The sequence below is a fragment of the Pantherophis guttatus genome, chromosome 1, assembly GCF_059756535.1.
Source record: "Pantherophis guttatus breed Tessera chromosome 1, ASM5975653v1, whole genome shotgun sequence".
Taxonomy (NCBI): domain Eukaryota; kingdom Metazoa; phylum Chordata; class Lepidosauria; order Squamata; family Colubridae; genus Pantherophis; species Pantherophis guttatus.
Genome location: NC_142063.1, coordinates 298,867,495 through 298,883,536, shown reverse-complemented (window position 1 = coordinate 298,883,536; position 16,042 = coordinate 298,867,495). Strand labels below are relative to the sequence as shown.

The following is a 16,042-nucleotide window of genomic DNA, read 5'->3' as shown; positions in this document are numbered from 1 at the left end:
ACCATGGAAGCTCACACGGGGACTTCGGGCCAGTCTCACTCCCTCAAAGCAAAACTACTTTACAGGTTTACAGTTGTCAGGGCAGATAGGAGAAGGGAACATTTACTGTATATCCTGTATAGAAGACAAGATATAAATCTAATGAATATTTCAATTAGCATGCCAATACTGTCATGTAGGAAACACCCAGTTATGAAAGCTCCACAGATGATATATACTGGTAGGACAGATATGGCAGTTCAATTTGCAAGCTAGGTTGTAAAGTCAACCATGATTTCCTCTTAGTCATATTTTAACTAATTAAACCCTAGAACACTGTTTCTCAATCTTAGCCATTTTAAGACTTCAACTTCAAGAATTCCCCAGCTAGCATTGCCCTAAAGTTTCATTTGCAGAACACTCTTGACATAGCAATAGCACTTAGACTTATATACCGCTTCATAGTGCTTTTACAGCCCTCCCTAAGTGGTTTACAGAGTCAGTATATTGACCCCAACGATCTGGCTCCTCATTTGACTGACCTCGGAAGGATGGAAAACTGAGTCAACCTTGAGTCGGTGAGACTCGAACTGCCAAGTGCTGACAGTAAGCCGAATTAGCCTGTAATACTGCATTCTAACCACTGCGCCACCATGGCTCAAATGCACAAGCTGCTGGGACATTACAACCAAAAAAGCACTAACTCCTTTAAGGGACTTTTATACTTTTATAAGAGAGCATCCAGGAATGGCTAGTAGCTCTATATCTTCTGCATGTAGACTGAGCACGTGATCTTTATTTGCATATCTGGTCACTCCTTCCTGGTCTGGTGATTCCCCAGTTCGGCAAAGGCATAACGATGAATAGACTTGTGACCTTAAAATAGGAGCCCCTCTCGGACTGTGGACCAGACATTAGAAAGGGTGAGGCTGGATGCTCTCTACCAGCTCTACGAGAAATAGCGTTCAGGTAGGACCAACACCCATTCTCCATAGAGCTGGATCAAGCATCCAGGAATGGGACATACAAAAGCCGGCCTGTCCCCTACGGGTGGGTGCAGTCCGATCCTAAGTCCCCCCCCCAACACTATGAACCCTCTGGAGGACTCGCCTCCGAAAGGCTGCCTCCGCAAAGGAGTCCAACTTATAGTGCCGAATAAATGGGGATGGTGAGGAACATGTAGCTGTACGACACACTTCCTCAGTAGAGGCCTGTGTCGCCCATGCCGCTGTCGGGGTTGCGCTTCTGGTAGAATGTGCTGTTATGTGCCTAGGCGTTGGCAGGTTCTGAACCTCGTATGCCTTAGCAAAGCAAGCTCTAATCCAATGATCCACCATAGAAGAGTGACTCTATATCCTAGTGTAGAAGGTTGAAAGGAAATGAACAAGGATTCAGTCTTCCTGAAGGAAGACGTGTATTTGATGTAAATATGTAAATATGGAAGGCCCTTCTCACATCCAGCGTATGCCACCTCTGTTCTAGGGCATGTCTTGGGCCCAGGCAGAAGTTGGGCAAAACCAACTCCTGGGCCCTATGAAACCATGAATTGACTTTGGGGATGAAAGAAGGTTCAAATATTTCCACCCTGTCCGGATGGAAAATGCAGAGGTCTTGTCTCACGGAAAGAGCCGCCAACTCCGAAATCCTCCTGGCCAATGTAATAGCTACGAGGAAGGCCACTTTGAATGAGAGGAAAAGTAGACTGGCTGATCTCAAAGGGACTCTCTGTGAGGGCCTGTAAAACCTTAGTTAGATCCCAGGTGGGATACCTGTGAACCACAGGTGGGCCGTAAGTTGGAGGCGCCCCTGAGGAATCTTCGCACTGTGGGGTGCTTAGAAAGAGACTCTAAACCTCCACAAGATAAAACAGAAGACAATGCTGCTATATGTCTCCGTATAGTGTTGGGTGTTAAATCCTTTGTCTAATCCCTCCTGGAGGAACTTGCACTACTGAAACCTCAGAAGGATCAAGCCCTGATCCAGAGCACCAGGAACAGAATGACTTCCAGGACGCATTATATATCCTGTCTGTCGACCTTCGCCTGGAGGCCTGGATAGTTTTGATGATTCTGGGAGAGAAATTCTCCTGCCTCAGGGACCTCCACTCAAGTGCCAGGCAGTCAGTTGGAGCCACTGAGGCTCCGAATGTACCAGCTCCCCGGCTGAGGAAAATTTTGTCCTGAGGTATTCTCCAGAGTTGTTCACGGACAGGTAGACCAGGTCAGCCAACCATGGTCTCCTGGGCCAATAGGGGCCTAACATGATTACTTCTGCCTTTGCCGTGAGTACCTTTCTGATGACTTCTGGGATCAAGGCTGGGGGAGGAAAGGCATATTACAGTCCCTGAGGCCATGGACTGCATAGGGCATCCGTCCCTTCTGACCCCCCATGCCCTGAACCTGCTGAAAACCTCGGCAGGTGGGTGTTTTCTGGAGAGGCAAACAGATCTGACTGGCCTCCCGTAACGCACTGTCAGCTCCTGGAACAGAAAGGGATGCAGACGCCACTCTGAATGGTCCACTGTCGCCCTGCTGAGAAAATTTGCCTGCACATTCAGGACCCCGAAGATGTGGTCTGCCCTTATGGATAGGAGATGTCTTTCCGCCCAGCACCCCAGACAATTTGCCACTGCCATGAGGGACCTGGAATGAGTCCCCCCTTGGCGATTGATGTGGGCTTTGGCTGTCATGTTGTCTGTTAAAAACATGGTGTCCCACTATGGCTTCCTTGAAGCTCTTGAGGGTCAGATAAACCGCCCTTAGCTCCAGCCAATTGATCTTGTGAGACTTGTCTGCCTGGGTCCACCGGTCCTGCGCGATCCATGACTGACAATGAGCCCTCCAACCATAAAGGCTGGGGTCCATCGTGATGGTCAGACGGTCTGGCTCCTTGAATAGGCATCCTCTGGTGAGGGCCTGTGATCTCCACTACCTAAGGAACTGCAGTACCTGTAGGGGAACTCTTACCCTGTCCTTTGAGTTGCTCCTGCTGGATCTGTTAGCACTTGCAAGGGAAAAGGCTTCAGCTCTATCCAAAATCTCTCCTAAGGTTGGATAGCACCTCTCTGGTGCCATCTGGTGACAATTGGCGATGAGAAACTGATTTCAGGGGACCTGGAAAATTACCAGGATCCAATGGCCCCTCTTCCTGAGGGCGGGAGACTTCTGCCCCTCCCACAGGCAAAACTCCTTGATCCAGGATTTCCTTGGCCTTTTGGATCTTAGCCAGCTCTTTTTCTATAGCCTTTTGGTGCCGTTTTGTATCCTTGTCAGCCATTTTGGAGCCTCTGCTATTCTTAGAGGCAGTAGCCTGGCTCCTGGTTGTAGCTCCCTTTGCTGCCATTCTCTGCCCAGGAGCCCAGCTTTGAAATTGGGGAAGCCCCAAGATCAGCTCTCTTGCCACTCGATGTGGACTGCTGGCTAGAGGAGGTCGCACAAGATGCCATCTCTCTCTTATAGTAAGGCAGGCGGACCCTCAATGGATAATTGTTGCCACGGCTCTAATCGCGCTCTCCTCACTTCTGCCACTTCACAGTATGCCCAGACGCTGCTGGGCAGTGACTTAGTCCCCTTCTGATCTCTGCTCACCCCAAAAGGAGCTGGATCAGTTATTTAGGCCTTTACCGCTTACCGCAGCTGGCTGGGATCTCAGCTGACTGAAGCCGGCACTGAGGCAGCAAATCAGCAGACCAACAAGGCTGCCTGATTGCAGAGGCAATCTACATAAAAATAAAGCAGTTTTGTTAAGCTCACAATTAGAGAATCCAGCTTGAAGGTGCAGCTCTCTCCAAGCCCTCTTTTCTGAATGAAGACTGAGCCGAACTGGGGAATCACCAGACCAGGAAGGAGTGACCAGATATGTAAATAAAGATCACATTCTCAGTCTACATGCAGAAGATATAGAGCTACTACCCATTCGTGGATGCTCTCGATCCAGCTCTATGGAGAACAGTGATTTCACAGTAGCTAAACATACAAGTTTGGACACGGATGTGCATCTCAAGAATCCCTCTTTCAAACATCTTACATGACATTAATCCACTTCCAAGTCTATTGCAAAATCAAACAAACAAAAAATAGAGCTTTCTATACCTCATTATTGCAATCTAGTGATTATTTAGACTTAGGCAGCCCTTATCAGACCTAATGACACATCTGAATACAACGGAGTATTTAAATGGCCCCACATTTCAGATTTCATATTATTATACTGACAACACTAGTACTGGCTACTTGTATTCCTGAGACCAGTGTGACATAACTACCTGCAAAAAAATGCAGCTGATGTACCCATAGAAAAAGTGGTAGTTCAACACAGACCACAATCTCTATAAAGTGGCAGTAGGTTTTTCTTCTCCATTCCAATGCAAAGGAATATTTGCCACGGCAAGTTAATATGAAGGAAGACAGAGGACAGAAAGCTTAAAACCAAGGAGAGATGAATATGCAGTATAGATAAGGATAGCTGTAAATCAGAAAGCAACCAACAGAAAACCTGAATATAATAGTCTTTGGCATGAGCTGCTGGTTGCTCATTCCATAATAGACAGCAACACTAAAAAGCACTTCCTCCAAGTGGAACCAGGAGGGAAAAACAAGTTTCTGGAAACCAATTTTCTCATTCTGGTTTGTTAACCAAAGTCAAGTTAGAAACTGAAAAGTCCTATGGGGCTTGCCAATAATTTATAAAGCCCTGTACAAATGTCTAAACCTAAACTGTACATTTTAGACTACAATGGGAAACACCTGATTTTCATGCCGTTCCTTCTCATTCTTTGACTGTCTTTCAATGAGAGATTTCCAAGACATCTACAAAAAAGAATGTTTCCATTTTTTCCCGTATCTCTGGTGTACCCATGAAGAAAACACATTACGTCTAGAGTTATAATCTTTGATTCTGCTGTATGGGCAATGAACAGATGGAGAATAAATAATACAATGGCCTCAAACAGACAAACAAACGAACACGTGACAAATACATAAATAACCTAATCCAAAACACGACCACTTGACATTTATTGCAGCCAGCCAGAATTTCCCAAAGATATGTACTTACTCTGTGCAGATTTTGTTTTGTTTGTAAAACTTGTGCTTCGCAGCAAAGAGCCGTGAAATGTACTTGGCGTTTTCAAGGTCATCCTTTTAAAGCAGAAAAGTGGGAGGGAGAGAACAGGGAAAAAGAAGGAAAGAATAACACTGAATTTCGCTGGGACAAACATAACAAAGAGTTATATAACACTGACCATGTTCCTCTGAAATATTCAGTAGGAAGAATGCTTTGCAGAAAAATATATACAAAAATATATACAAAAATCCCCAAGTTTAGCATCATTCAAGTAATCGTAGATCAGGGATACTAGTGCAATCTTGCCATACCATCTGGCTCAAAGACTGGGCTAAAGAATAAATAAGGCTGCTGCATTATTAAACTTGAGCAGGTCTTTGCCAGTTTTGTGGCTCAGAAGTGAATATAATTGGCTCAAAGTTTCCCAAAGGCAGAGCAGTATGAAAACGCAGAGAACAAGTTTCTCTAAACTGGGAAATTTATACTTTGGGGAGATCAGGTTCAATCAGCATGTAGCCACTGGCCTGCTGAGTCTGGCCACTTCTGACCAGCTGATGGTCACTGCTCAATGGGAGACAGTCAGCTGGCACTGTCCTCTTCAGCCCTCATCTCCATTCATTTACTGAAAGCCAACTGCCCACACAAAGCCCTCACCTCAATCAGAAGGCTCAAAGAGCCTTCTGAAATAAAGTGGATAGGGATACCTTTTATTATAATTTTAAAGTTCAAAAAGATGGGAAGAAATGCTTTTATTATAATTTTACACTTCAAACAGTCATGAACGTCCAAGCTGTTAAAGCCAAACATAAAGGGAGAGAATGCATATTTAACTGAGTGGTCCCCCCATTTTTCAAACTTTATTTAAAAGAGCCTTGCTGGCGCAATGGTTAGAATGCAGCATTGCAGGCTAACTCTGCCCACAGCCTGGAGTTTGATCCTGATGGGCTTGAGGTTGATTCAGCCTTCCATCCTTCTGAGGTCAGTAAAATGAGGACCCAGATTGTTGGGGGCAATATGCTGCCATTGTAGACAGCTCAGAGAGTGCTGTAAAGCACTATGGGGTGGTATATAAATCTAAGTGCTAGTGCTATTATTTGGTAGGGTTAGCCCAGGGGTATCAAACTAGATTTCATTAAAGGCCACATCAGGGTTGTGTTTGACCTCGGGTGTGTGTGTGTGTGTGTGTGTGTGTGTGTGTGTGTGTGTGTGTGTGTGGCCAGCTCAATGTCACTTGTGTCGGGGGCGCCTGTGGCAGCCCGAGCGCTCTGCCAGGGAAAACAGGCTCCCTTTTTTGGCTGTGACTCCTCCAACCCTCCACCACTGAAAACAGAGCTCAGGAGGGCCACATGCAGCCCTTGCAGGCTCTGTTTTTGGCTGCAATGGTCTCCTGCAACCCTCTGCCAGCGAAAACGGAGCTCGGGAGTGGCAGAGGTACCGTGGGCCAGTCCTTCACTGTTTCCAGGATGGCCCTGCAGGCCAGATCTAAGCACCCTGTGGGCTGGATCCAGCGCCCGGGCCTTGAATTTGATACCACTGGGTTAGTCCAATGCCAATTTGTATTACAGCTTCTCTCCAAAGGTAAATTGGAGACAGCAAGACAGCATGATTTTTTCAATTTTGCTACACCTGGTTAACATCCCTGGAAGGCAGCTACTGCTCTCTATCATATAGAATACCCAGGTGATTTAAACATTCATCAGAATAAACTGGAAATTCCCACTTGAGTGGAATGTGTCTCTCTGAAAAGGAACCAACAAATGCTTTGCTTCTGTGGAACCATCAGTCTACTCAAGAAAAAGTTCTAAGAATTGCCACGTTTTCTTGTTGTCTTTGGCTATAGAAGCTTTATTGCAATCTATCACTGGGCTCAGGATGTCACTTATATCATCATTATTTATGATTCTGAGATTGATCTTTTAACATTTGCCTACCGTATGAAACAATACAGTTTCTTCTTTGTTAACCAATTCTACAACAATTGAAGACTTGTTGTGTGTTATATTTCCAATATCGTTCCACCTATAGAAAAACAACATGGTTTAAAACAGGGAAATCTCATTGCAAAAATATTTAATTTGGAAATCCATTAGACACACACACAGACACACACACACACACACACACAAATATGGAATTTTGATCTTCCTCTTTCTCAAATTGCCTTGGGATTTTTTTTTGTTTGAACATTTTTTAAAAAAATTTTTTCCTTTTGGTAAAGAAAAAAAACTTACTGTTTTTTTGCATATTCACCTTATTGAATATGCAAGAGCTATTACTTTCCAGAATTCCCATACAACATTGCTTATAAGAATTGATTTGGGGGACATTAGTGCTATAACTATTTAAGTAAAGAAAGTTGACATAAGCTACATGTTCAGAATATTTGTTTTATTACAAAAAGAAATATTCATAAATCATTTAAGTCAAATTGCTCTACATATATACTGCTCAACAAAATAAAGGGAACACAAGCAGAAGACATCCAAGATCTGAATGAATGAAATAGCCTCATTAAATACTTTGTTCTTTACATACAGTAGTTTATACACTGCTCAAACAACTAAAGGGAATACAAAACTATTGTATGTAACGAACAAAGTACTTAATAAGGCTATTTCATTCATTCAGATCTCGGAGGTCTTCTGCTTGTGTTCCCTTTATTTTTTTGAGCAGTATAATTATAAATCCAGGTAATTTTATTGCATGTACAGTGTAATGACAAATCCTGATCCTCTCAGAAGCAAAGATAAACAAATATAAATCTAGGTGTGCTTTGATGGTCATTAGGCTTCTTGAAGGGAAAAAAAATATAACTGAATGACAAAGGAACATTAATAAGATCTGATTTATTCATTTTTAAAGGTTATGGTTTTTCTCTCTGTATAAACTATGACTAATAAGAAGCTAATGATATCCAAAGAACTCCAATACAATATAAGCAACAGTATTATGATAAGCAAAGCACTTTGGATTCTCATTGATTTCAGTGGATAAAATCTAAACCATAATATATACAAATTGGACTACTGAAATGCTCTCTACATGGGGCTCCCCTTGAGGAACACCCGGAGGCTCCAACTGGTGCAGAATGCGGCTGCGCGGGGGATTATGGGAGCGAGGGGGCGCTCCCATGTGACACCTCTCTGCGTGAGCTGCATTGGCTTCCAGTGGTCTTCCAGGTGCACTTCAAGGTGACCTTGAATGGTCACCACCTTTAAAGCGCTCCATGGCATGGGACCTGGGTATTTGCGAGACCGCCTTCTGCCGCCGATAGCCTCCCACCGACCAGTACGCTCTCACAGAGAGGGACTCCTCAGGGTGCCGTCAGCCAGGCAATGTCGGCTGGCGACCCCCAGGGGGAGGGCCTTCTCTGTGGCAGCTCCTGCCCTCTGTAATGATTTGCCCCCGGAGATACGAAAGATATCAGATCTCCGGGTTTTTTGCCGTGCCCTAAAAACTTTTCTTTTCCATCAAGCAGGGCTGGTGTGAACACCCCCCCCTTTTTTTAGTCTTTTTTAGCTTTTTAAATTGTCAAATGGGTTTTAGTTTTCAATGTTTTAAATTTTTGGGCCACAGTTATTTAATTCTTTTAATAATTTTAAATTTTGTATTGATATGTGTTTTAGTTCTGGCTGTGCACCGCCCTGAGTCCACTTGGAGAAGGGCGGGATATAAATTGAATGAATGAATGAATGAATGAATGAATGAATGAATGAATGAATGAATGAATAAATAAATAAATAAATAAATAAAAGCTGTTGGGTCAGATCAATGGCTTGTCAAGTCTAGTATGCTGCTTCCCCTGTGCATCTTGACAGTCCTGTGGAATGAACTGCCCCTGGAAATACGTAAGATCTCCAACCTCCGGGTATTTCGCTGTGCACTGAAGACCCTGTTGTTCCACCAGGCCGGGCTATCAATATATAATAATTTTATATATTGGGGTATTTTAAATTTCTGGGGTTTTAAATTGAGCTGAATTTATTTAATAATTTTTAATTTTTAATTGATGTTTGTCTTGTGTTTTTAAATAGGCTGTACACTGCCCTGAGTCCTTCGGGAGAAGGGCGGTATAGAAATAAAATTATACTTATACTTATTAAGCAGAGTATAAGGGCAATTAATCTTCCCTGCATTGTTACCCAAAACTCAAATACTTTGGCCATCTAATGAGAAGGAAGGACTCACTGGAGAAGAGCCTAATGCTGGGAATGATTGAGGGCAAAAGAAGAACGGGACGACAGAGAATGAGGTGGCTGGATGGAGTCACTGAAGCAGTAGGTGTGAATTTAAATGGACTCCAGAGGATGGTAGAGGACAGGAAGGCCTGGAGGAACGTTGTCCATGGGGTCGCGATGGGTCGGACATGACTTTGCAACTAACAACAACAACATTGTTACCCTATACTGAAACCAATCCAAAGTTTCAAATGCATTTTGATCTAGTTTTGGTCGGATCAAATGCAAAATCCCTTCAATCTTACTTTTACCTGTAGTTCACTGTGGATCTTCCCATTGGGTTCTTTAGAAAAATCCCCATGCAGAAAATTCCAAGATGAAAGTCATTTCCTTGATTGTCCTGCACAGAAAGTTAAAATATACATCAAAGTAACTTTAGCCCAAATTCTAATCTCTGAAAATGTAAAAGATATCAATCTTTTGATTAAAACTGCTACGCGGTTCCAGCTTTTACTAACAAGTCACTTGCATCAGATATTTCTTGGCTTGAATTGTCATATAATGCTGATAAAACAAATCAGCGGGAGAAGTCTTGGCCTTGCATGACATGTTAAAAATAAATCTGGAAGTGGCTTGCCTTTTTTCCCCCTTTTAAAAGCATCTGAGAAACATTGCTGGAGCTATAGTGCATCAGAATGGGATTATAAATAGTCCTTGATTTACAACAATTTGTTTAGTGACCGTTCAAAGTTACAAAGGCACAAAGAAAAAAGAAAAAGGGGCTAAAGACTAGCCCTCACTTTTATGATTGTTGCACATCCCCATGATCATGTGATCAAAATTTAGGCACTTGGCAACTGGCATGTATTTACAATAGTTGCAGCATCCCAGGGTCATGTGACTGCCACTTGCAACTTTCCCAGTCAGCTTCCAATAAACAAAGCCAATGGAGGAGGCTGGATTCACTTAACAACCATGGGATTTACTTAACCACTGCAATGACTCGTTTAACAACCATAGCAAATGTTATAAAATTGCCTCGCTTAGCAACAAAAATTCTGGTCCCAACTTGTGCTCGTAAGTCAAAAACTACCTGTATCGGTGAAGCTTGAATGACCTCAAATCATTACCGTGTTTCCCCTAAAATAAGACAGAGTCTTATTTTCTTTTGACCCCCCAAATAAGGGCTTGGACTTATTATAGGGGGCTCTTATTATTTTGGGGGTGCAGGAGGTAGCAAACATGGGACTGGATGTCCCGTCGCTGCCGTCGCCTCCCCTCCCTGTTCTTCATGCCGGCAGAGCTGCCTAACAAGTCCCACCCCACCCCAATGGCAACAGCTGCTTCCCTTCCCCGCCGTTTCTTTATCGAGAGGGGTGGCAGGTGGGGCAGGAGAGAAGTGAGACACGTGGAGCAAGACGTGGCTCCCCTTGCCGTCTCTTCTCTCCCCACTCGCTGGGCATGGCAGGGCTCCTGCCCCTTGCTTACTGACCTGTCCCCTTTAGGGATGCAATTTGGGGATGGCGAGCGAGAAGGGGGACACAAGTCTTACCTTTCAAGATCCGTCGCTTACCTCACTGTTGTGTCCAGGGAAACATACTGTAAAAGAAAACTTTCTTGCAAGTTCAATCAAACTTCTCGAACTTGCAAGAAGGTTTTCTTTTACAACGTCTTTCCCTGGACACAATGGCGAGCACCAATCTTTTGCCCTTATGCCACAAAAGGGATGAAGCTCTTGTTGTGATAAAAGTTTTGTCACTTGCCCCCTTCTCTTTTCTGGGTTCTTGCCAAAGGTAACTCATGTGAAGCAGAATACAAATTTTGTTACCGAATTTGCTTGCTAGAGAACAGAATTTAAACCTCCTATACATCTTGCATTTTGGTCAGTCAGCTAAAAGTTGAGTATGGAATGTGAAAGGAGGTGTTAATTTCTACCCTTCGCTGCAAAAAGTCATTAACTTTGATGCAGACTGTCACAAGATCCAAACCACAGGAGCTAGCCAAACTGTTTATTTACTTCTATCCCTCCAAGCTATTTTGAGAATTGTCCTGATTCTTCCTATCAGCTGCAGCAGAAGCAGGATTGATCTTGAGCTAGGATGTGCCTTAGGGTAGAAATGGAATTGCCCATAGCACATAAAGCAATGGCATGGTTCCATAGCCAACACAAGGAGGGGGAAATGTGTTTCCTAAAGCTACAAAAGGCAATAATTTGAATTATTTTGCATGCACGCAATAATTATTATTGCTACCGGGTAAAAATGTGTGAATTATCAAAGGGGGAAAATCATATTAAAAAGAAGATTACAGGAAAAAAGTACAAAGGGAAAATACTGATTGAATTTTAAAAAAAACATGCAAGAATGTTAATTTTATTTTACACACACACACACCAGGTCTTTTATTCTGTGCAATTGAAAGAGGTTTGGGAATGTGCAGTTGTAATGGAGAGATTGTAGGTCAGTGCAGAGTTTTGTATTTTGAGGTTCCAGGCACAAGGCCTCAATCCATGGGGGAGAGGGGTCTAAAGCAAGAAGCAAAAGAGGGCTGGAGATTTCACATGTGTCCTGATATCCTCAAACGAATGATGTACCATGACCAGTCAGCAAAAATCAAAAGAACAACAGGGGAAACAAATCTGGACTGGTAAGGTCACTTGTAGAGGGTCATTCTAATACAGATAGATCAGTCGACTGACTCAGTATAAAATGGCATTATATGAAATGTAACAAAAAGCAGGCAAGAGCATCGGACTGGCTCAGTTTACAACTGCAGAAGAATGCAATGAAAGTACTGCAACTGTAAATATTTTGAACAATCCTTTGTTTGATTGTTTTTCAAAAAGGGCCAAAATGATGAGCTAAAATCAAGGCTGAAAATAGACAGGAAGAAAAGTTTAAAATGTTGCTGGTTTTCTGTTTGTGAAGATTAGGATAGCCAAGTTCCCTTTTTTCTTTAATAAGTCAAAGTATAGAAGACTTTCTGGCATCTGGCTTTAAATGTGAAACAAATTTTAGACCTTCCCCCATGTAGGTCTACTATGCAGCAGGATTGGTCCCAAGCCCTAAACAGATAAAAGCTTTTTATCTCTTCTTCCTCCTCCAATAACATTTATCTATTCAGATGTTTTTACTTCACCAATATAGTATAAGCACTATACCCTTACCTTCACAGGAAAACTTTCCTGCCCAAATCCATCTAGTCGTTCCACTTCCCTGATGTAAAGCAATTCTGCTTCTGCTGCAGAAAGGCTGCTGCAAATAAAATTAACAGAAATATCACACAGGATTATTGAAAAGGCCAAAGATTTTAACACCCTCTTTGCTTTGAATTAATTTTCTTAATCAATTTACATTGCTGCTCATCTCACAAGGGTGATTCTGGACGGCTAACATTTGTAAAAAAAGCCGTCTTATAATATAAAAAGAAAGAATTAAAAACAGATAGCAGCTACTGGGGACAACACAACATTTATCAAATTGTACTGGATAATAACAGTATCCATATGTCTTCTGTCCATCAGTTTATCCAAATATTGTAAACACACGCTAAATCTGAACAAAATCAAAGGAAATATTATAAGGGCGCAAATGCACCCTTATAATACACCTAGTTTCTAGATGTCATTGAGTTAACTTCTATATCTGATTAAGCTAAATGGGTATTTCAGTGTACTATCTGCCACTCATTCAGCAAATAGCTTTAGGCAGTCTACCACTTTACTCTAACACCTTATCAATTATACAATACTTCTCTTACAATCAGTAATTTGCATGAAAATTAATAAAAATCAGAAATGTTCAGGCAAAACAGTGGCCTCATATCACAGCAAAACTAATAGTTTGCCCCATAGTGGCCAAATAACTTTGAGAAATCTTGCAAGAAGAGCATCAGACAAACTCTGTGCCCTCATTGTTTCTTCCCTTAATCTTTTACAAGTCTCAATTAACTATCATGACTGACATGGGAACAGACATTCTTTTCCTGAGACATGAAGTTCCATTCCACATAAAGTTACCGCATAAGTTAGAAAATAGCTAATTTTAAGAAATAGCCTATTGGCTGAATAGTAATTTATATTGACAGCAATGCAATATTAACAATTTGAGAACCAAACCTATGATTTTTGTGTTCCTGGACTACCTTCTGAATCAATTCTTCCAAAATGGCTTCATTTTGAATCAAATCCTGAAAAATAAATTGATAACAAAGAACTGGGTTTATTATGAATAAAGGAATCCAAGGAATCAATGCCTTTAATTTGCTTTTATTTATGTATTTAGACAATTTGCATGCTCCCCTTAATCATACAGCGATTCTAAATGGAGTTAAAATATCAAGAAAATAACAGTTACCAACAGAAACAAACTGAATCACTAAAAGAGTACAGGATGTACAAAGGGGAGGTTAACAACACACACTATATTCAGCTCTTCAGAGCTGAAGAAGCTTCTTGGATGAGAAGCGAAACATCTTAAAAGAAAAACCAGAAAGTCCAGTTGCCTCTTGAAAAAAAGCACCTTTGGGACAACCATGACCTGGATGACTGAGAATCTCCATAGATCTCATAAGGGAGCAGAGCAGACCTTTCGGTTCGGACCGGATTACCCGATCTGGTCTTTCTCAGCTGTACTTAGAGAGGTGAAGGACTAGAACCTGGCAATTGTTCTCACTTGCTAGGTTATAAAAATGCTCCTCAGCATGATAATTTATTTCTAAAACTAAATATATCCTACAGTAAAAAAGCACAAAAAATTATAACAGTTTATTAATAGTGAACTGACTAGAACTTCCAACGTGGGGAAAAAAAGAACGTGGAAGATCTTTTTTTAATTGCTGGCCATGTATTATATGACGAAAAGTACTGCAATCTATATTATTTGGAAGATGTCATACCTATATTACTTACTAACCATAGGGTGTCATACCTATAATAACCATTACCAAGAATCATACCTTTAGCTTTAAACATGGTCTTTGTGTGCCATATGTAAAAACGCTGGGTACAATGAATAATACAAATGAAACAGACACATCTATTTTCTTTCTTTCTTTCTTTCTTTCTTTCTTTCTTTCTTTCTTTCTTTCTTTCTTTCTTTCTTTCTTTCCTCTCTCTTTCTCTCTTTCCTTTCTAATTATTGTGGATGGAATGCTCCACAGGTGTTTATACTTAAATCAAAATGCCTAACTTCTTGTTCGCTGGGGCCTCCCCATAATATTTGTTTCTGACACTGAAAAATGTAAAACAGTGCGAATGAAAAATGGCACTGTACGTGCCTGTACATAGCTACACACCTGTGAGCTGTTCTGTGTACATAACTTTGTTCTTTTCACTGCTGAAGAAATGTTGTTTCACACATTCTGAAGCAGTACAAGATAAAATAAAACAGAAGTGCAAAATACAATGCAAGTTGTATTCAATCCCACGGTGCCCACTCAACAGGCTTGCTATTAATTAACTAAAATAGTCCTTATATTTAATTTACTACAGCGGGCAATTGTTGCTAAAGAACAAGGCTAGCTAAAGCTACTTCTTAGAGCAGACTGGATTAGCTACTTGATTAATTAATTGTCAGCATGTAAAAACAGCATCATCTTAACTTCCAAGAGTTATCCAGGAGTTTGCTGACAATGAGAGATTTACTTCAAATACTAGATATGATAGAGTGATTACATCCACTATCTGTTTCAGAGTATAGACACCTATTAAAGGTTAATATTCAAGTCTGGGCACCCATCCACTGCATGACAAGCAAATCACTTTTTCTTTTTAACAGAATCACAATCATTCTACAAAGTATGTTCCATATTCTCCTGACCTTCTCTGGAGGTGGACATAGAGGTTTCAACAAATTATATAATTAGTATCTTAAAGAAAATGGTACATTCCTTCCAAAAGAATGTTTACCCACCCTTATTCTTCATTTCTTACGATCCTTTGTATGGGGAGTTCTACATTTCAAAGAAGGACTGTTTATTATCATTGGTGTAAATGATTGACTTGAAATTACTGAAAGCTGCTAAGAGGTAGGTAACTTTGTCAGCCTGGGGCATGGGAAATATTTTTGTACCTTTTTTTGTTTCATTTTGTTTTACTGTAGAGAAAAATGGGCCAAGTTTTGATAAAGCAACTATATTGGATATGGATGATATTGATATATAGTCCATATCCATGTAAATGTACATTGTAATTTCCATGCAGTTTTTTTCAGGCAGGTTATACATACTCATTTTCACTATGTCTTGATCGCTAGATACACATTATTGCTTATAGCAAAGTATACAGTTATGCATTTTTTTTCTTTTGAAATTGTTTACATGGAAATAGGAATAATTTTGGCAAAGAGAAATCAGTACTCAAAGCGAAGAGGACTGCCTTTCCATTTCCAGCCATGATTTTGGAAACACAGCTACAAACCACAACAGAAAATTCCCTGTTGCCATGATTGCTTGTTTTTAAAAAATGAACATCCGTAGACATGCAGGGAGAATTTCAAGTATTGCAAACTTAGCATTCCTGATTTGACACAAATCAGGGAAGCTATTAAACATGTTAAGAGCATAAAGTGGCATTCAATAGGCCTATTACAAATGCTTTTTAAAATAGGCAGGCTCAGAGTCACCAAGTGAACTGAATAACGGTAGATTATAATCTGAGTCTCCCCAATATTAATCCAACACTTTAACCACTATATCACATTAACTCTCAGTTTATAATCCACCTTTCTTTCAGGACCTCAAGTAAGCATTCATAATTCCTCCTTCTCCTTCCGGTGATTATAAACCTCACTCAACAAGTTGACACAGATATGGCTGGTTTT

At 41.2% G+C, this 16,042-nt stretch overlaps 1 protein-coding gene across 5 annotated transcripts in view; it reads right to left on the bottom strand.

The window, feature by feature from the left end:
* The window catches only part of PTPN14 (protein tyrosine phosphatase non-receptor type 14), a 131,840-nt gene that overhangs the window by 22,201 nt on the left and 93,597 nt on the right, over window positions 1–16,042 (bottom strand). For 3 of the 5 annotated variants that reach the window (XM_034427811.3, XM_034427810.3, XM_034427812.3), the window contains exons 6-10: window positions 13,339–13,409; window positions 12,388–12,475; window positions 9,533–9,621; window positions 6,975–7,062; window positions 5,035–5,117 (exon numbers count right to left, since the gene is read on the bottom strand). In XM_034427811.3, coding sequence (XP_034283702.2) covers window positions 5,035–5,117; window positions 6,975–7,062; window positions 9,533–9,621; window positions 12,388–12,475; window positions 13,339–13,409 — 419 coding nt within the window. The remainder of the gene's footprint in view (window positions 1–5,034; window positions 5,118–6,974; window positions 7,063–9,532; window positions 9,622–12,387; window positions 12,476–13,338; window positions 13,410–16,042) is intronic. The other 2 variants (XM_087883187.1, XM_034427813.3) reach the window with 1 other exon arrangement.